A 21,589-nucleotide genomic window follows, 5' to 3' on the forward strand; every position below is an offset into this window, starting at 1 on the left:
AAACATCTTGAATATACAGGGTGAGTCAAAAAAAGTGCAATAGAGAATAGAATCCATTTTTATTTAAGAACCGATTTGAACTTTGTAAGTTTTAATACATTTTATAAATGATATATCCATTAGTGACCTTGTGTGAAAAAACCAAGGAATTAGCATTTAACATTTTGTTTTTATGACACATTTTATAGCGATACCCAATTTTAATGTTTGTCCAAGAAACATCTAAAATTTGAATGTCAGCCCACTCTGTGTAAGGTAGATTTGGAACAACTGCTATTTTCTTAACCTCATTGGCATTGAAATAAAATGGAGCACCCAAATTGTTATTGTCCTTGGTCTTGTTTAAGGAAAAGAAACATTATTTGTTGTTATTTTCATTTCTCATTGATTTTAAAGATGTTTATTCTCTATCAAAAATATACACGGATTTTTCAAATGTCGCAATGAAATGCGCGCAAATTGAAGTGGAGTGCATTATAAAATATCCAGTAAGTTAGACATATTGGGATTAAAAAAACTGGAGTTGGAGTCGAGTGAGGTATGAAGGACTTAAAGTAATGTTAGAAAGTTTGTTTGAACAGAAAAAGAAATTAAAATAACGCAAAAATCAACCTTATTTAAGTTAAAGTCAGTTTCAGAGCTGAATGCCTTTATCGTGCATTGTGTGCTCTCATTCAAAATACATGGTACCTCGTGGATAAGTAATGAAATTGGGTGTATGATTGTAAATGTGATTGACTTCATTTTTTCACAACAGGTGACTATTGAGTGTGGAATTTATAGACACTTTCAATAATTGGAAAGTTCAACGTGGTTCTTACATAAGTATCGATTATTTGCTCTATTGCACTTTTTTTGACTCACCCTGTAGTTTGCGAGTTTGCGACCAGTGGCTTAGCGTGGGTCATCATATTGGGGGCGGGGGCACCAACCATGATTAGGGACACCGGGTCTGATTGGGATGGGGTCACAAGCCATTTTTCGGCACTTTCTAAATTTTCAGATCGATTGGGGTTCGCGTGACCCCGTGTGTGTTTGTGCTCAATGGCTCGCCAATGTGAAAATTAGTATATTGCACTCAGGTCTTGTGATAAGCTATGTGCGTCATTACGGTCAGTCAAAAGATGTTAAAACTTGAAAGAGAGAAAGTGACAGATTCTTTCCAGAGATATACCAAATCATTTGATTCTAGTATGGCGTCATTTAGCAAGAAAATAATATTGTACAATTCAAATAATACAAAAGTAATTTAAAATGTATATATGTGACTAGAAGCTCTGCTGCAATTTGACATGTTTGAAGTCATGGGCTCTGCCTTGCAAACGGTTGATTGCGAATTCGAGCCCCAGAGTTGTTATCGTGTTGTGCTCTTGGGCAAGGCACTTTACCTTACTTATCTCTCACTACCCAGGGGTCAATTGGGGAGCTGTTATGAATATTGTCCATTGAGCGCCGCCAAAAGGTATTAGCATGCTTTGGGCATTGTCCCGGGCATTGTATAGCAGGTGACATATTCTTACGACAGCGGATTAATGTAAAGCGCTTTGATACATGTGAACATGAGAAAGGCGCTGTGTAAATACCAACATTGAATATTTGTTGTGTGATATCTTGCCAAATATAACCAGTGTTCGTGGAATATCAATTCTGCTTACCAAAATTAACCCAATCTGTGCACATGCGTGGTAAGTCAACATATATTCCTTATGACTTACACCCATGACTGCAATTCTGTCTCCTTTTTGTAATCCCAGTTTCAGAAGACCTGCTGCAAACTGATGGGTCTGTTAAAAAATAAAATTATCAAATATTATTCTCTTAAAATTGAAATATTCCTCAAAAGCTCCAGTTGACATGGTTAGCTTTCGGCAAATGAATTTGAGCACGGCACAAAGAAACAACTCGTTATGTAATAGTATTGCTGTCCATTTTTTATTAATTATTAATTAGGTTATTATGCATTTAATCGATCTAATTTGCAAAATATAGTAGACTAGGATCACCCATCTTTCGCTGTTCGTAAATGCATAGAGTTTGGTCGTGATTGCTCGCAAGTGTTACATGAAATCTTTGCAAAGTGTTGACCAGGTCTTACGTAAGTCCCCTCCCCGTAAAGAACAAAATTCCCCCGTACAACCACACAGGCACTAAAAATAGGGCTACTATATAAATGACCCCTCCTTCACCATTGCCTGGTAGGACTACCCCTTGTAGGACTACATAGTGAAAAAAGAAATAACACCAGCATAGGATTTCGCAGCAAAACTTGTTTCCCAATAGGACTACATCTCCCCCTGCAGGAATACATATATTGTAGATGAATATACGCTGTAGTCCGTTGGATATTTTCGTGTATATATCTTGTGTATAGTTCGATCTTTTCTAGTGCCCTTTTGGCTTTGTGGGGCCCTACAGTAATTACAAGAAAACAATTGCACATATACCTGATCTCTGAATTTACTGAAAGTATATCTCTCTTTATCTGCGTAGAAGACATACATTTCGTTGTCTGGATATTCCTGTGCAGTTTTGTTTAACATTTGACCGATAGTGTAGGGAAAAAGCGGGATGTCACCGGTCCCATGGCTGTAGCTTAGCTGGCGGGTTACGACAGACATGGTTTTCCTAGGACCGGGTTCGTGCTACAATTTAAGAAAAAGAAGAAACAACAGCACATTATTACACATTCCTCATCTCAGCCCTTTACATTTGTGCAGGTGGTAGAGTTAAAATAAAGGGCTTAAGGCAAAAGTCAGTGAGGCAAGATATATCCCACAGGCTCTCAAAGCTTCTCAATATCCTCACAGTAAAATTTTAAGAAATTCAATACGCTGGTGAAGTTATGTAATAAATCGGATTAACTACCATACCAATAGGTGAAAACAATTTTGAATATATCGCGCTGCACTACAAGCAGGTTGCACTAATCACCGTGTATGTCTGAAATCATAGATTGAATACACTACCGGTGTTTTCAAAGATACTAATCTTACAGGAGCGACCCATAGCAAAAAGAAAAGTTTCCCGGTGACCACCCGATGACCATTCGGTGGTCATCAGAAACCTTTCGGGTACCTTTTCCAGAGTTATCCGAAAGTGCCCGCTAGCGGATACCTTGCGGTTACCTAATTAAATTAAGTTTTCGGGTAGACATCCGGAAGTCTCCCAAAAACTCAAATATTTCAAATGAGTTACCTAGAAGGTTCCCAGACACTTAGATTCTTTGCAGGTGTTACCCTGTGGTTATCCGCTTTTAATTTGACCTTGAAAATAGCATAACGCATCTTAAGAATGCATTGTGGGTGGGTATATGGTCAAAGGTCACTGAATGATTTCAAAATGGAGTAGCTAGCTGTTGGCAGTTGGAATGTATTTGTGCAGAATAGTCAAGTTATTTGTGGTCCAAAATGTATGGATTTACAGAGTTGTATTTCTCCAAAAACTACAATTCAAATAATAAGCTAAATTGCCCAGTAAATTTGTGCATAGGCCTACTCATGAATTTGTATTTCTGCATTCCCCAAAAGGTCAACAGGAAGTATCCAAAGCGGTCACCGGGTTTATCGTCACCAAAAGTTATCCGCTGGGTCCCCGAAAAGTTATCGGGTAGTTATCCGCTAGTTCCCCCCCCCCCCAAAAAAAAATTATTGGGTAGATACCCGCTAGTTTCCCCAAAGAGTCATCGGGTAGTCATCTGGTACCTATTACCTGAAAGGTATCCACTATGGTTTCCCAAAAATTTATCGTGTATTCACCCGCTACCTATCGGGAAGTTACCCGCAAAGGTCTCATTTTTTGATATGGGGAGTAATCAGCATGATATGGTTCAATGCAGAGGTACCGCGTGAACGTACCAGTGCAGCGCGGTATATTCAAAAAATGTTTTTACCCATTGCTATGGGAGTTAATCCGATTATTACTGTTTGGAACCAGGCCAATTTACACTGATTTCAATGGGGCTAATTAGGTATTCATGCGGCCATATCTCGGGCCCTCATGATCCGATTCCCACCAAATTTGGACTGTGGATGTTTTTCATCATGTTCTACTGAAATATGGTCATGAAAATGCTGAAATGCAAAAAAAAATGTGTGAGAGAGAGAGAAGGGTGAGGGAGTGATAAAGCGTAGGCCTAGGAAAGAATAAGGATATACAGAGAAAGGAAAAGAAAGGAATGATAATTAAATGTAATAATTATTATACACTGCAAAAACAGTGTTTAGAAATTAAACAATTTTAAAAACACAATTTTTGCCTTCACTTTGTAAACACGTTTAGAAGCTAAACATCATGTGTCAAATTTCTGAACATTGGTCAGTGATGGTGTTCAATTTCTAAACATCTGACATCCATATTCTAAACATAACGTTTCAGAACACTTTCTTGCCTTCACTTCACTGTTTTTGCAGTGAGTGTATAGACTGAACACATAACAGCTCTAGGCAGCCATTAGATAATGTCAATGCCTTTATGCGTTTCGTAATTGATCCGCCCAGTCAGATGTATTTCACACCTGCCAAACACAAGTCACCCAATTTTGAAAACTGGACGTTGAATGTATTGATTGGCAACATTTTCCAATATGATCAGCGCTCAAATCGGACACAATAGAACAATTTTATACATCATTCAGTGCGCTGGTATTAGGCACAAAGGCACACTTTAGCCGTGGGTGTACAGCAGTGTTGTAGGTCTCGAGACCAGCTAAGCCAGGTCTTGGTCTCGGTCTCGGTCTCGAGACCTGTTGGTCTCGTTCTTGGTCTCGGTCTCGGCCCTCCTGGTCTCGAGGTCTTGGTCCGAGACCGGGTTCGAGACCAGTAAAATAGCACGCACTATTCTAGTCATTTAGCAGCCCTTAATTCTGCTCAAACAGTTTTCATGAATTGAATCATTAGAGGTTAACTAAATCGTCAATTGTCATTCCAATATTTACCTCAAGACTTATACTCAAATATTTAGGCCTATAATTAGGTCCAATTATTAATTGCTCACACTCAAACTCCAGAATCTTATAGATTATATTTACAGTTATCACATGATACAGTCATGTCTACAGTAGAATTCATCTCGACCTTTGCAGGACTTAACCCCATTAAAAGCTATTAAACCAAGATAACACTCATTGAAACAGCTCAACTGATTAAATCGGATCTTCTCTGGCTGTGCACATGTGACTGTTTTCATGTGCGATATCGCAATAAAGTTTGTATTAAATATAGCTTCAGTTGGGTAACCGATTATAAAGGAAACGAAAGGAAACAATGGTATGTGTACTTTTGTTCACGAAATGAGACAATGGCGTGCTTTTTGTAAACCAGCATTCTTGAAAATGAGCAACATAATGATTGTTGACTTAACACGGTTTGGAAATAATTTCTTCATATTTTTGGTGTTATCTGTCGTTTACATATCCTTCCTAAAACACAAAAGTACGACCCTCTCCAAACACCTAAATTAGCTAAAAATTTAGGACATGTTACAAAACTATATTGTCTAGAATTTTAGAAGAGTACTTTTAATATTGGCCGGTTATTTTTCACACAGCGACGTTAACTAGGCAATGTACTATTACCTATAACATTAACTAAAACACCAAAGTACGAATATTTCCAAACATCTAAATTAGCAAAAAATTTAGGACATGTTAAAAAACTATATTTTCTAGAACTTTAGAAGAGTACTTTTAATATTGGCCGGTTATTTTTCACACAGCGACGTTAACTAGTCATATCCCCATTCTTTTAACGTAGGGCTATTTGTAGAGGTCACGCGTCAATGGGAAAGAGCACTGTGTATTGTGTATAGGAAAACGGACAGTAACTGCAGTATGATTCATTATCAACATAGGTGTCAGAAGCGGGGGATGGAGGACATGTCCCCCTAAATATTAGCAACTCAGTGTATTTCCGAAGAAACCATCAAAAAAACTGCTGAATTAGTCTCAAATATGGTATTTGAGACTATTAAGACAGTTTTTTATTATATCTTCGGAAATACACTGAGTTGGAACTTGTAATTTCAATATGTTTATGAGAAAAATAGGGCCTTTCACTTGAAATCAATATATTACATGATCATGATGATTATCATTATTAAATAAAAACACTGTAGACTACCAATATCACGCTGTATAAATGTCGATAGTTCCATTAGGAATTAGTCACATTTACAAAAAAACATTTACATGTTCTTTTTGCATGAGTGCTTCAAAGGGATGACATTTTATGTTATACGTAAGTTAAGGGATGCGAGCGAAATTCGGCTGCACTCTGCGCTTTGGTCCCACTATTCTTTTTAATTCTTGCTGCACTGTCTGGCTGCAACAGTTACAAGGTTGGCTGCAACATAGGTGGTCAATGTATTTTGAAAGTTGCAACCAGAGTGCGGCCATAGGGTGTTAGGTCGCATGAGGATTATATCTGCTTGGATAAACAATGTGGTTTGCTGTACAATAAACCATTATTCCTATTGTCATACCTTAACATACTGGTATGCTATTTTTATATGTTTTGTATTCTTCAGTTATATTCAACGTTATCAGAAAACGTAGGCAATACAGAATATCATCATACAACATAGTTAAAAATGCAAACCTACAAAATATAACAATATTTACAAATACAATATAAGATTATTAATACAATTATATAAATATGGTAAATATGATTATAACCAAGGTCAATACCATTAGAACTTGACAATATAGATTAATCAACCAATGTAGGCCTAATGCAAATAGGCCCAATAAGTGACAATTGATTATTATAATGAATAAGCGAGATGTAATTTTTATAATGTCATACTACAGAAACATGATAGAACTGAAATAAGCATGCAATGAAAAAATATCAAAAAGTTATTTACAGTGTAACAAAAATAATACTAAACAAACAGGGTTCTGTTTAATATGAAGTATACTTTGCACAACGAATCTAGGAATCTAGGAAATAGTCATCATAATGTTTATAGTCTCTTGATTTCCTTTTGTCCACTTTGTAGTAATAAGGATTTGTGGTTTCTCTGGGCTATTTACTATTACACAATAAGCCTTTTATGCCTTAGATCCAATTCACTGGGTCTTGGATATGGGTCGCAAGGTAAGTGATAACAGAAAACTATTACTAGCGCAGCCGGCCGCAGGTAGCGGGGCCAACCTTGATTTGGCCTCGCCTGGCCCCGCAAAGATTAGAGTGCAGCTGGCAGAGTGCAGCCGGCTGCGCTATATATAATAATGCAGCCAGTTTGTGGTCTTGTGCCTAAGGTCCGCCCAGCTATTTGAACATCAAACCAATAATGTCATTTACCATAGAAATTCATAACGTCCCTGACAACAGAGTACAATAGGTGTTCAAGCTCCAAAATTGGGACTAAATATCATTATGATAATATACTTGTTCCCGGGTATGCTCAAGACATGAAACAGGCAGTTATTTCCTGATCTCAATCGAATGTAATAACATCAAAAATCCTAAAACATGAACTTGTTCTGAATGTTCATGTCACCGAGACCAAATTATCATGAAACAATGTTATTTTTGTCGTCAAATATGCTTAATTTTAGCGGAAATGTTATCAATCAAAATTTGCAATGATGATACATGTAAATCAAGAAAAGTCAGCGATAGATTTTCACTAAAATATCCACTAAAAGCGATAAGTGAAGACATTTTACCAATGCAAAAGTTGACCAAATACTCGTCTAAACGAGACATCAACATAAAATCGACTTTTATGACATTTTATACTATAAAAATTGTGACTTAATTAAAGGACAAAAAATTCGCATGTCTTACCTGATGTACAGGATCGACCCAGGAGTGTTAGCCTCCAGCTAAACCCCAATGTGATTGCGAGCCTACCTTAGGACCTGCATAAACAAGTCACATGGATGGGCTCAAAAATGTTATTTATTTCTGTCACCTAAGAATGAAAACTGATGATGCATTCAAACCCATTGTGTTGCGTTAACAATAGGCTACTACACCAGCCAATCATCATTATGTACTTAACGCTCTGCATGCTAGCCACAGGCTTCGACATAAATAGGCCCAATTTTGAGATATTTTCACAAACTATCAATTTTGAGATATTTTCACAAACTATCAAGAGCTATCTCAAGAACCACTGTACCAATACTATACTTATTTGTACTTATTTTAATGCATTTTACATTCTGATTGTAAATATGGTCATGAAAATGTACAATTCTTAAATTTTTGGAATTGTTTAACAAGATTTGAAACTTGTCATCTGCAGTCGACATCCCTGTGGAGAGGGTTAAGCCAAACATCTTTAACCAGTGGTGTGTGAAATTGTGTACTAAGCCAAATACTAGTCACGTTCAGACGGTCATAGGATTCTCGAGGATCGGCATGCTCGAGAATTGCGATTCCCAAGTCAACCCCCGAGTGCGTGTCCACATGTTACTCAATTGCATCCTGGACGGAATCCGTGAGTTTTGCAATGTCTGATGCATGTCGTCAGCTTTGGAATTGCAACCGGTAGCTTTCTGTGACCCTACTAGTGGCGCACCGAATTGAGCCGTATTAAGGTCATAAGTTATGCCCAGCACTCGAGAATTGCAAAATGTATCGTTCACACGGCAGTAAAACTCGAGGATCACTCGGGGAAAATCGTGAAATCCCCTAAATTTCTTGGAGATAAATTTGGGGATAAATTTTTGGGCAAACTTAGGGATTGGAATCCTCGAGAGCGTTCACATGGCAGAGTATCCCAAGTTTTGCTTGAGAACCGCGTTGCATGGTTGCATAAGGCTGCGTTCACATAGCGAAGTATACTATTCGGGTATACGGTGCACGTTTTGCAGGTGCACGCGTATAGCTTCAATCGAGCAAGGCAATTTCATAGTACCGGGTCACATAAGGCTACGATCGCATAGAAGTATACTATTCGGGTATACGATGCTGGTTTTGCAGGTGCACGCGCATAACTGAAATCGAGCAAGGTAATTTCATAGTACCGGGTCACATAAGAGCTATTCGAAAAGGCCGTATACCTGCGTATAGTATCATGAGTATAGTATAGTGGGAATGGTGCGTGTTCGATTTTAGTGCAACGTATACCGTCCTAATTTTAAAAACCTAAACCATATGTGGGTAAATTCATTTTTTTAATAGATGCACTGTCTAATTCTGCACATTATAACACCTCATTGAATGCAATGTGACCTCAAGAAATAAAGTTACAAGCATTTGATAAGACGAAGAAAATGGGTAAACTGACATACTCGCTATTCACTATACGAAATACGCTCATTCGATCAGGCTGAGTTCACATAGTATACTCCTATATGAACTCAGCCTGATCGAATGAGCGTATTTCGTATAGCGAATACCGTATACCGTATACTTCTATGTGAACTCAGCCTAAGCAGCAAGCCCTCCGTGTGGACGGGCCTAGTACTATGTGATCAGTTGTCCTTCATCGGTTTATCTCTATTATTTGTAGGTGACAATTCTATGAATGGACTGTGTATTCATTCCTATTCAGTCAGATGGATGATGAATGGGGTTTATTTGTTGACTTTCTTGGGATTAAATATATGTGTCCTAGTGCAGGAGCTAAGGTAGGCTCGCAGTGACATGCCAAAATGCTTCACGTTAGTGCATAAACCCAAGGCTGACATCCTACGTACAATACATCTATATTAAAGGGCAGATCTATTGCAAAAACATGTTTATCTCTATTCGAAGAGAATAATAATTACATTACAAGTTGACACTCAAGTTCAGCCTCGTACGTGTTCTTCCCCCGTTTGAAGCGTACGTGTTCTTCCCCCGTTTGGCTGATGACGTAAGTAAATGAAGCGGACACTATATCATACTCTCATCATACAATGACAATCAATTTGACAAGTTTGACATTAGCAACAATGACTGAGTTTTACTATTATTTACCATAATAATGCTGCATAACAATAGATGCAAACTATTGTTCTCATTTGGCGAACAAAGCGTCAGTATTGTTACTATGCGTTTGCTTGGTAATATTACATCCAACTGAAACTAGCATTGCAATATCGCACTGGGAAATCAGATACATGAGTTTGTGGACTTAACACAGTTTATATGCTATTCTCAGCTTAAATTATTTTTTTTATTTTCTAGCCCAAATATTTCTCATGATATTGATATACATATGAATTGTAATATCACAATTTACTAATAAATTTATATAAAAAAAGAAGCGGCTGATTTTATCCATATGTTTAAAAACCATTAAATTTGTAATACTTAATTCAGATTTTTTTTTCTGTGAACAACAACAGTATACGTTATGTGCATTGAGAGCGTTTATAGTCCCTTCTCGCAGAGCAGGCACAGTCATTTCATGACGTCAATTTTTTTCTAGGCCAAATCTGTCTCGTTCGAAGGAACTCATCGCTTAAGTTGGTTTTTGAGGAATATCAATTTTAAACGTCTTATTTTCTACAAAAAAGAGTCCTTTTCATTGTCCTCATAATATTACCTTGCCAATGATATGATGTTGTCCGGGCAATATCAGTGGCGTACCGTGGCCGCTCCTACCCCGGGGGGGCTGAAGTAAATTCAATTTTGCCGCCCTTTCCTCAACAGCCCGAAAAGGTTGACACATTTTTTCACAATTTTTTATAATTTTTATTTTTTGCCGCCCTTTTTTCTTTACTAATTATTTTTGCCGCCCCTTCCTTTTGGCCGCCCTCTGTTTTTGCCGCCCCTTCTTCTCTCGCCGCCCCTTCGTTTTGGCCGCCCCTGCTTTTACCCTGGGGCTCGCGCCCCAGGGTAACCCCCCCATGGGCACAAATCGCGGCGGCAGGGGGACATGCCCACTCCACATTTTGGGATGGGGGCACAATACAGGTTTTGGCAAATACTTCCCTCATTTACCCCAAGACAGAGAAATTGAAAACACTCGGACGCAAAATTTGCATGCATGTTGGGAATCAGACACGACAACCATTTATTGACTTTTGTTTAAGACCCGCACCAGTACCTACAACAAATAAACAAACAAACAAACAAACAAACAAATTCTCAGCCGTATTATAGCCAAATATATAATAGGAGATTCTCTAATCGAGCGAATTACCCAACCCAAGACTCTAGCGAAACAACGACCAAAGGCGCAGAAAATCTCGTTTTAGCAAAACCAAATGTGATCCAAACTTGACTCTGGTGGCCGCAACCTGAGGCTAAATTCTGAGCGTTTGACCCCGAACCCGTGGATCATTCATCAAATATCATGGCTGGAAACTCAACAATAAATTATGGTACTGGTGCATACAGATCCCACGCTCCCAAGTGGAATTCCTGAGACTCTTCAACAGGTGATCTACCTGAAGTTCGAAGGATCAAGTCTTAATGTTAGCATTCTATGACATATACATATATCATAATAAATAAATACAGAAAAGATAATTCAAAACCCAGCATTATTTTCTTTTGCTTACTGTGTGAAGTCTTTGACCTTATAAAAGACTACTTTACTGTTTTTGATGACACCGGACCTGTGCCTGCATGTAACAATACGATTGTCAATTCCTGTACATATATATAGTTTTGACGACTTACTTTCCCTCTTGAACTATCATTCTAAAAAGTTTGATACAGAACAATTATATAAATTTTATGTAGCAACATATTGAACACATGATCTAATTAAACAGTGTACATTGTAACTATGAAGATCTGAGAAAGGGAAATTAATTGCAAGTCACATGTAATTTTAATGATCGGCGTCAACTCTTTATTCCTCCTCCTTATCTACAGGGACCATAATTCTTGATTTTTCTTTTAAACTTACAGACAGTTAAATGCTTTAATTAGCTATTATTTAACACACTACCATGTAGTAGATAAAATATATCTGTATTTATACAGGTCATTATCTCATTACTGTCACACATAATTATATTTTACTTCCTTCTCACATGTCCACACAGGGCGCGGTGGGTGGGAAGATTTTTGTTGTTGTCGTGTCCAATACAAAACCAACAGTGAATAAATCACCACCTAATCACGCCCGAAACCTGCGAAGGCGGCAAATCCCATTGGTTCCCGGGTCGAGCCAAACAATACAAATTTATCTGCATGACAATGATTGACATCTGACCCGGTAAACAATAACATGGATTGGTCCATTTCTCAGCAAGGGTAAATTGAGTTTAACTTGTTGCACTGTGTTAAACTTTATTACCCCAAGACAGAGAAATTGAAAACACTCGGACGCAAAATTTGCATGCATGTTGGCAATCAGACACGACAACCATTTATTGACTTTTGTTTAAGACCCGCACCAGTACCTACAACAAATAAACAAACAAACAAACAAACAAATTCTCAGCCGTATTATAGCCAAATATATAATAGGAGATTCTCTAATCGAGCGAATTACCCAACCCAAGACTCTAGCGAAACAACGACCAAAGGCGCAGAAAATCTCGTTTTAGCAAAACCAAATGTGATCCAAACTTGACTCTGGTGGCCGCCACCCGAGGCTAAATTCTGAGCGTTTGACCCCGAACCCGTGGATCATTCATCAAATATCATGGCTGGAAACTCAACAATAAATTATGGTACTGGTGCATACAGATCCCACGCTCCCAAGTGGAATTCCTGAGACTCTTCAACAGGTGATCTACCTGAAGTTACAAGGGATCAAGTCTTAATGTTTAAACCAGAAACTACATGGTGATATATCTGCCTATGTTTGATAATGCTACTGATAACTAAATGGAACCTCAATGAAGGATTTTATTGTTGGCACATTGAAATATAAATCATAGTTTGGCTCTGTGCCACTAATTGCTGATTAGCATAAAACAGCACTATAATTTCTTTGCTGGATATTGACTGTAATCCATATAATTCTCCACAATAACACTACTAATTATGCTGGCTCTATATGCTGCAAGATACATTGTATCGTCACAATAGGATATTGAAAGAAATCAACGCGATAACTAGCTGGCTGCGCAACCTCACAAAAAAACTAAAAAAATGAGGGCATAGTACTTGGCCCCAGAGTCTAGCTACCCCATGCCAACCTGGAGTTGATTCCTACTTCCCTTTAACACAGACTTAATCAAACAAATACCAGCACGATTGACTAAATGTTATTAATTTCAAATGTGCAACAGAATATATGTGTTGTTGAGATATAAACCGCACCTGACGTGATGTACTCAACCACTTCTACCCTCGTATAGTCATACTATTACGTAACGCAACGCACATCAATATAATATCAGAGGGCTCACCACTGTATAAATTGTTTCTTGTACAATTTTACTTACAATGTAATCAATTTTAGAAATCCAGATATTAGTGATATTCCAAGTCCCATGAGATTCATTTGTCCAATGGAAATTTCCCATGTTGTCCCCTAAAGTTTTCGTCCAACTCTGCGAAATTGTATAAAATTTTTGTATATGTTGTCCACTACCAATGCGAAGTTGGATGAATTTACGACTCTTTAAGTTAATTCTTCTTTCTTCAAATATATGAAGATGTTGATTTGAGCTTTTTGATGATCAACATCACAATGGTTAACTTTCTTTCATACTTTTAGTTACCAATTGAAAAATCTTTTCGTCTATCTCGGGCAGAAATCGAGTTATTCTGTTGTGTAGTGAAAATAGACCTTGTGATCCGAGTAGGGCACCCATTGCACTGTCCAGTACACTTACGCACAACCGCACATACGGAACCCAGTGATTGGGTTGTTTAATTCCATTTTGCGTCAGAAATATTGGACCAATGTGGCTAACAGCATTCTGCCTGATGTCTTGCTTTATTTTATTCTATTTCAGCACTCTCGATGTACATGCAACCCTTTGTTCCTGAGTTGCCTTACCAAAGCGCCGGTCATGGCTAAATCATGCACAACCCATCTTCCAAATTTCCACTACTCGACATCGAAGGAATGCTCAAATTAATATTTCCCATGCAAAGTTCAACTGTGGTTGATCAAACGATGCTATTATATACACCAAGAGAAGCCCTAAAGTATTAACTTTTTCGTTAGCTGGACTCGAACTTCAGAACTTATTTGGTTCAATAGACTTCTGACAGTACAATTTGTGTAAAAGATGCATGCTCTCCTTGTATTGCTCGTGCGTAAGTTCAGTTTCGCAGATGACACAAAATCTTCAATATGCTTCGCTGTGCATGTCAAAGTCTACTGTCGCCTCACACACAGTCTAGCAGTCACTAGCAATTATATGGGTGTCCAGGTGTACATGTACATACAGGTCAGGCTTGTTTCTTACCACCAGCATCAAAGTGTCATTGGTATCGCCTGCAATATAAATAAAAGAAAGAAAAGAAAGAAATGGGAACCAACCTGCCAGCACATCTATACTAATTACCCTGTGTAACTTGAATAAACCTCCTCGATTTTGTTTGTGATCCAACACAAGTAATCAGGAGACAGATGAATATTTAATTTGTATTAATTTCTTTCCCTGACCATTTTTATGAACCATCGTGTTATGTGGATAAGCATGACAAATTATTTGTGCGATCTATTCTCATATAAATTTAACCCTTTCAAAATATGACATTTACTAATTACTAATTCCAGAAACTGAAGCAATCTTTGCCTTAATTACCCTTAATCCACAATAAAAATGCTTTGACACAATATATACTTGTCATTGTATCACAAATGCAAGGGATGAGGGAACACATTTTCCCAATTTTCACACAATCCGGCTTTTACTTACTTGACCTCAAGAATTTTTTATCCCCGTTTTTCATGAAATCCTTCTCTACATTAATTAGTTCTTTGACCCTGCTTAACGATTTTTCCTAATTAGATATCTTTATATTGGTTTCATGACCATCCAATTTATTTTACTTTACTTTAAATTGACCCCCTTGTGGCCAACAGGGCGATTACCAATGTATTTGCGGCACTCATAACTACTCCTCCTTAAATCACCATCCAAATATTTGATGACCTGAGAATTACCACAAGATTATTAAACTATCCAAGATCCTTCTTCACCAAGTTTTATGATCTAAAATCTTCTGTTGAACTTCTGAACTTCACATTACTAATACCATCAAGTTCTATAAAGACTCGAAGAGCTCGTCCACATTCCCGTTGAGCCTGTGATCAAAGCCTAACAAGGGATGCAAGGGATGTGCGTTCATATCAATTTCTCCCTATACTTAAAAAAGGTATGCAACTATGATCAAAATCCCTTACACAGACCGTAAACACACATGATAAACCCTGGTCTTTCATTATTATTATTATTTTTTTTTCCCATTTTTAATCCAAATCCAATTTTCAATCCAAATCCAATCCAAAGAAAAGAGCATTGCAATTATTTATTTATTTATTTCTCCATTTTCAATCCACATCCAATTTTCAATCCAAAACCAAATTCAATCCAAAGAAAAGAGCATTGCAATTATTTATTTATTTATTTATTTTTTTTTAAATTTTTTTTCCAATTTTAAATCCAAATTCAATCCAAATCCAAAGAAAAGAATATTACAATTCCAGTCCAATCAAATTTCAAATCCAAAATTCAATCCAAATTCAATGCAAAGAAAAGAGCGTTGCAATGTTATTTATTTATTTATTTTTCAATTTTCAATCCACATCCAATTTTTAAATCCAAATTCAATCCAAATCCAAAGAAAAGAACATTACAATTCCAGTCCAATCAAATTTCCAATCCAAATCCAAAAACCAATTTTAAATCCAAATTCAATCCTAAGAAAAGAGCATTGCATATTTTTTTTTTTTTTTTTTATTTATTTTTTTTTTTTTTTTTTTTTTTTTTTTTTTTTTTTTTTTTTTTTTTCAATTTTAAATTCACATCCAATTTTTAAATCCAACTTCAATCCAATTCCAAAGAAAAGAACATTACAATTCCAGTCCAATCAAATTTCCAATCCAAATCCAAAATCCAAGTATTCAATAACAATTCTCGTCTAGGGACATATCGGGGCTATCCTTGTTTATCGATACATTTTGTCTACAACCCGTGACTAAATTAGACCTACACTATATGACCACTTTATGGATGAAACTAGGTTACCTTATAAGTAAGGCATTATGCCACAATCAAATCAAATTCAACCAAACAAACAGAACTAATGCATTACCGACTCTGTAATGTAAATTATATACGTTTTATGCAGAGTTAGCTTAGACATAATCGTCCATTATGAAGGTAAATATCCAAGGGTAAATATACTCATGATACCCTTCCTTTCAATAAGCCACAAAAACCTGGCCTGCTAATGTTATACTAACAATTATCACCCACAATATGCTTGCATTAACATAAAAAGGTGAAATCACACCTAGAAATTGTCTAAAATTTTACCACAAACGCCCAATACGCTAAATTCGCCAGGGGGTGACGGGCTGTCTTTACCCCATTTTGACGAACGAGGGAGACGGGAAATTGCACAAGGATTTTTCCAGATTTTTTATGGCTAAAATAAATTGCCTTTGTGAACTATTTTGCTACAAGTGGCGTTAAATATTATCATCTGCACACCGTATATTTTGCTAATTTTTAATTAAAACTATTATCATTATTAGGGATTTCCCAACCCAATCACGTAATCGTTGACCGACATTATCATCGTCTTACATCTTCCCTTTTGTTATTCTATTTTTATTGATTTTGTTATTTACAAGTAGGAACATAAAATTGACCATCTGTAAATTCTCTACTTGATCCCTTGAATGATAACCACATTAATTTCAAGAAAACTGACAATTTTTCTTGGCACTGCTTGAACTGAATTCGGCACCAAATTAAAATACGACTGTCAACTTTACCCTAACAACATATCCGATGCTGAAAAAAACCCTACTTAAATGAACCGACGCAATCAAAAACGATAGTTTAATTTGCTTAAATTTTGCCATCCCGAATTCCGAGCTGCCAAACTGATTCGACAATTGCTGTAACTTTGGTAATATTTGTCCAATTTCGCCGGGTAAAAACTATGGCTCAATTCGTCGGCTGTATTCCATAGTGGCGTATAGTGATTTTTGGTCATTTTTTTGAAAATTGGCACATATGTCTTTAATGATGTTCTCTTTCATTTTTCTAAGTCTCATCAGTCATAATTAGCTAATTAATTAGTAATTGATTAATTAAATGTGGCGTATAGTTACAAAGTGACATTTTTCGTATTCCATAGTGGCGTATCGACCATACGCCACTTTTTATACACATTTTATAATTATGAAATATCGGCAAAAATGAAAAACATCGTATGTCATAGTGGCGTACGCGTATCGGACCTATACGCCACTATGGAATACGATGTTTTTCATTTTGCCGATATTTCATAATTATAAAATGTATAAAAAGTGGCGTATGAGTCGATACGCCACTATGGAATACGAAAAGGTTAGGGTATTGCGTTTTGTTCGTTTTCCATAGTGACGTATAGTTTTATTGTCAGTTTGCCAGCAAAAGTATGTATTTATTTCTTTTGAAAAATATATAACAATAAAATCTATTTAGTTTACTACAGAAATGTCACATCATTTACAAAATATAATGAATGTCTGATTTACACAACTCAATTTTAAATTGGCATTTCTTCAAACCCGATTTTCTCGAAAAGTTGTTTATTCGCGGCGCCCCACTATACGCCACTATGGAATACGGACGACGAATTGTATACGATGACACCGGAAAAAATCGCCATTGATTTGCAATGGGAAGTCATTGTTTGCCAATCGGGATATGGATTGATTCGCCCTTGTCAAATTCTCAAGGACCCTGACGTCATAATGAGCGTGTCTTTTATTACGCCTTGCCTTATTTAGATAATGGCTACATTGTGCATTGTAAAACCCTGCCCCGTTTTGGCCATAACAATTACACCTCATGAATTATTCATAGAACCACACTTGGTAAACAAATATTAATATTAAATGCGTAAAGCCACAGGAATTGCAAAGTTTTGGAGCACTTTTCGTGTGCAAGAAAACACCATTAAATATTATTTAGATGTCTTTAAATACAATTTCGACTCCCGCATTATACATAAATTAAATAAATTTATTCTCACCCGGATATCTTGAAGATGACTGCTTTGCGTGCATGTTGTACCATTCAGTGGGATTCGTCTACTGTAATTTTCCACGACGATTGTATAGAATACTGACTTCGGCTAGCTCACAAAACGTGCACAAAATGTTGATATTACTGCATGTATCAATATTTTTTACATCCAAGTTTTAGCACTGCACAGATGACTGGAGTGACCTCCGCGGTTATGCCGACAATTACACTTTTGTATCACGTATTCCAGCGCCGAACTCGCCACCAATTATACATAGCGCCGCATTAAATTCGGAACCTGGATCATGATTATATTGTTTAGTCCAGTCAAAGTGGGTTTTGACTCATCACTAATTGCAACAGAATTTTTTTCACTCCTATGAATGTCAGAGATGTCCCTGAACAGCATACAAAAGTATACTAAAATATACTTGGTGGAAAGGTCGTTTTGACGGGAAAAGGTCATACAGGGTCAAATTTCAAAATTGCTCAAAAATATTAAAAACTATACCAAATTATTCCTCTAGTCATAAGGATTCAGAAAAAAATATAGTTTGCCATACCTGTGATGTACGGTTCTTGAGTTATAGCCGAAAAGTTCAAAGGTCAAATGTTGGGTTCAACAGAGGTCAAAAACTAAAAATTGTCTGATTTAAACCAAAATGGTCTCAAATTGTTCGGCTTGCAAACATAATTCATTTAAAGAATATTTGCACTGTTAAGGTTGTTTAATTATATGCGTAACATCGAAAACTAGGTCGGGGTCAATAGAGTTCAATGGTCAATGACCTCTTTTACTCTGCTACCTAGGTAACGAAGCATCCAAGATATGGCAAACTATTCTTATTTTGGAGTGTTTTTAAAGGACGAACACATTGAGACCGTTTTTAAGGAAATCGGAGCATTTTTTCGAAATTGACCCACGTGGAGTCCAAAATTTGACCTTTGACCTTTTTGCTTATAACTTGAGAATGGTACATCACAGATATTACAAACTATACTTTTTCTGAATCCTTAAGAGTAGAGGAATGCTTTGGTATAGTTTTTAACAAGATTAAAGCAATTTTGAAATTTGACCCCTGTATGACCTTTTCCCGCCAAAAACTACCTTTCCACCAAGTATATTTTGGTATATTTTTGGTATGATGTTCAGGGGACATCTCTTAAATGTATAAAAGTGAAAAAAATTCTGTTGCAATTAGTGGTGAGTGACACCACTAATTTGTTTAGAATGACTGGACTAGTTGTGCAGTAAGCAGAAACAAGGTAGAAAAATTAGCGTGTCCTTGTTATTGATGCAGTAAACGTGTACATTTTAAGCTTCCCAAAGCTTGATTTTTTATCATCAATCAGTCAGTTGTTTATGTCTTATGAAGTTGCTGTTGATTTCTAAGAATCCATAACCAAAGATTTTTGTTGTTGTCGTGTCCAATACAAAACCAACAGTGAATAAATCACCACCTAATCACGCCCGAAACCCGCGAAGGCGGCAAATCCCATTGGTTCCCGGGTCGAGCCAAACAATACAAATTTATCTGCATGACAATGATTGACATCTGACCCGGTAAACAATAACATGGATTGGTCCATTTCTCAGCAAGGGTAAATTGAGTTTAACTTGTTGCACTGTGTTAAACTTTATTAAGGGATGGGGTATGAACGTTTGGACAGTATTTATTGTGGGACATTAGAGCACATCAGACATATCGAATTGTATTCTGAATACGAAAAATGTCCTTCTCGGATATCAAATAATGAAATACACATTTTATGGCAAATGATTAAAAATTGATATTTTTGATATTTAACAGTACTCGAAATAAACTTTATAAATCTGATGATTTATACTTAAAGTGTATGTATGGGATGAATTTGACCTTTCGTATTAAAGATATGGATTTTTTTCCCAAAACATCAACAAAAAAAATTAGGTCTTTTTTGGAAAAAAATCCATATCTTCAATATGAAAGGTCAAAATTTCAATTGATCGTCGGCTTTTCCTCCCAGCTACATACACTTTAAGAATATATCATTAAATTTAAACAATTTACTTCGAGGACTGTTATATATCAAAAATGTGAAAAATATCAAATTTTAATAACTTGTCATAAAATTAGTATTATATCGTGAATTTCAAAAAATGAAAATTATTTGATATCAGAAAGACATTCTTCGTAGTCAGAATGTAATTCGATATGTCTGATGTGCTCTCATGTCCCACAAAAAATACTGTCGCACCGCTCAAAACGATTCCAGATCCCTTAAGTACTGGGCTCACTGTAACAATACGCGGATAAAAATACAGGCAATATTCCTTTTTATAAATACTAATAGTATGAAATCGAATTTTTTATTTACCGGCTTGGATGGAAAATACCGGGGAATACCGACATAGGACCCTATACCACAGAGATGTCATTCAAAAACCCTGGCTCCATGAAAAAATGCCTGAAATATTGTGTAAATTTAAATACAAAGTTCCAAAATGGGCTGAAGATAATTAAAAGTGCGGACATTTTGACTTTACAAAAGAAGGAATTCAGGCATCAGAAGGAAAAGTGGCATCTCTGGTTACTAGGATACGCCGGTATACTTGTAAACATTGAAATTACTAGTAAATACTGGTTTGGCAATACTTTATATTTTAGAAATATAGTTGTTTTTTTTCAGATTTTCATAATTTGTTATCAAATAATTTCAATACATTTTAGAAAATGCCACTCATCCAAAACAGGTATAATCAAATTAATATTTCTTTAATCTGTGAGTGATGTGTGTCTGTGACAAGAAGTTACACAGTAAAAGCAGGATCTTTGGTAAAAGTCAAAACATATTACTTCACTCTATAATACCAAATAAAAATATTACCCTTCCCATCTAATTTTACTGCTGGTTTTCTACTCAGGAGTCGAGTAGGCCTAATATAACATTGGTGAGTGATACAGTATAAGATTTTTAAATGTCCAAAGTGAAATATAATACGGTATACAATTTTTATTGGACGTTGCTACATCTATCGGCATAAGATGCATTAAGGGGAAGGGTTAAGTCCACTTTTTACATCAAAGCCAAATTCTACGCAAAAACAGGTCTATATTTCCCAAAATCCAAACGCCTGGATGCCATTAATTATACCGCTGCCCACCCCGTAAATTATTTTCCCTAATTTGAGGGCAAAAATAAATTAAATTGCCCACCCAGTAAATTATCCTTATTTACCTCCCTGACCGGTTGTCCCTGTAAACTTTGCCTACCCTAATATGTACCCCTGATATATCTGGTACGCCAGCGAGAAAGGAAAAAAGAGGGCTTTCGGGATACTAAAAGACTGAAGTTAATAGCTCGGTCACACTACGACGGACTGGGTTAACGAACATCACCGTATACAAAAATATTTTATCCGTTGGAAAAATCACCAGTCCGGCAGGAGATTCGGTGGGATATGTGGTCCGATTCCCGTTCGTCTCTCTATGCGTTGTGGGCGCTAATAATCCTGCAGGCGTCTTATATACGATCGTTCAACGTCCGACAAAT

General features: G+C 36.6%; 1 protein-coding gene across 3 annotated transcripts in view; it reads right to left on the bottom strand.

Annotated features, from left to right (window-relative positions):
* The window catches only part of LOC140150646 (medium-chain acyl-CoA ligase ACSF2, mitochondrial-like), a 50,929-nt gene that overhangs the window by 26,584 nt on the left and 2,756 nt on the right, over window positions 1-21,589 (bottom strand). For all 3 annotated transcript variants that reach the window (XM_072172712.1, XM_072172711.1, XM_072172710.1), the window contains exons 2-3: window positions 2,445-2,642; window positions 1,656-1,784 (exon numbers count right to left, since the gene is read on the bottom strand). In XM_072172712.1, the coding sequence (XP_072028813.1) occupies window positions 1,656-1,784; window positions 2,445-2,618 (303 nt within the window). In that variant the 5' untranslated portion in view covers window positions 2,619-2,642. The remainder of the gene's footprint in view (window positions 1-1,655; window positions 1,785-2,444; window positions 2,643-21,589) is intronic.

Source organism: Amphiura filiformis, chromosome 4, assembly GCF_039555335.1.
Source record: "Amphiura filiformis chromosome 4, Afil_fr2py, whole genome shotgun sequence".
Taxonomy (NCBI): Eukaryota; Metazoa; Echinodermata; class Ophiuroidea; order Amphilepidida; family Amphiuridae; genus Amphiura; species Amphiura filiformis.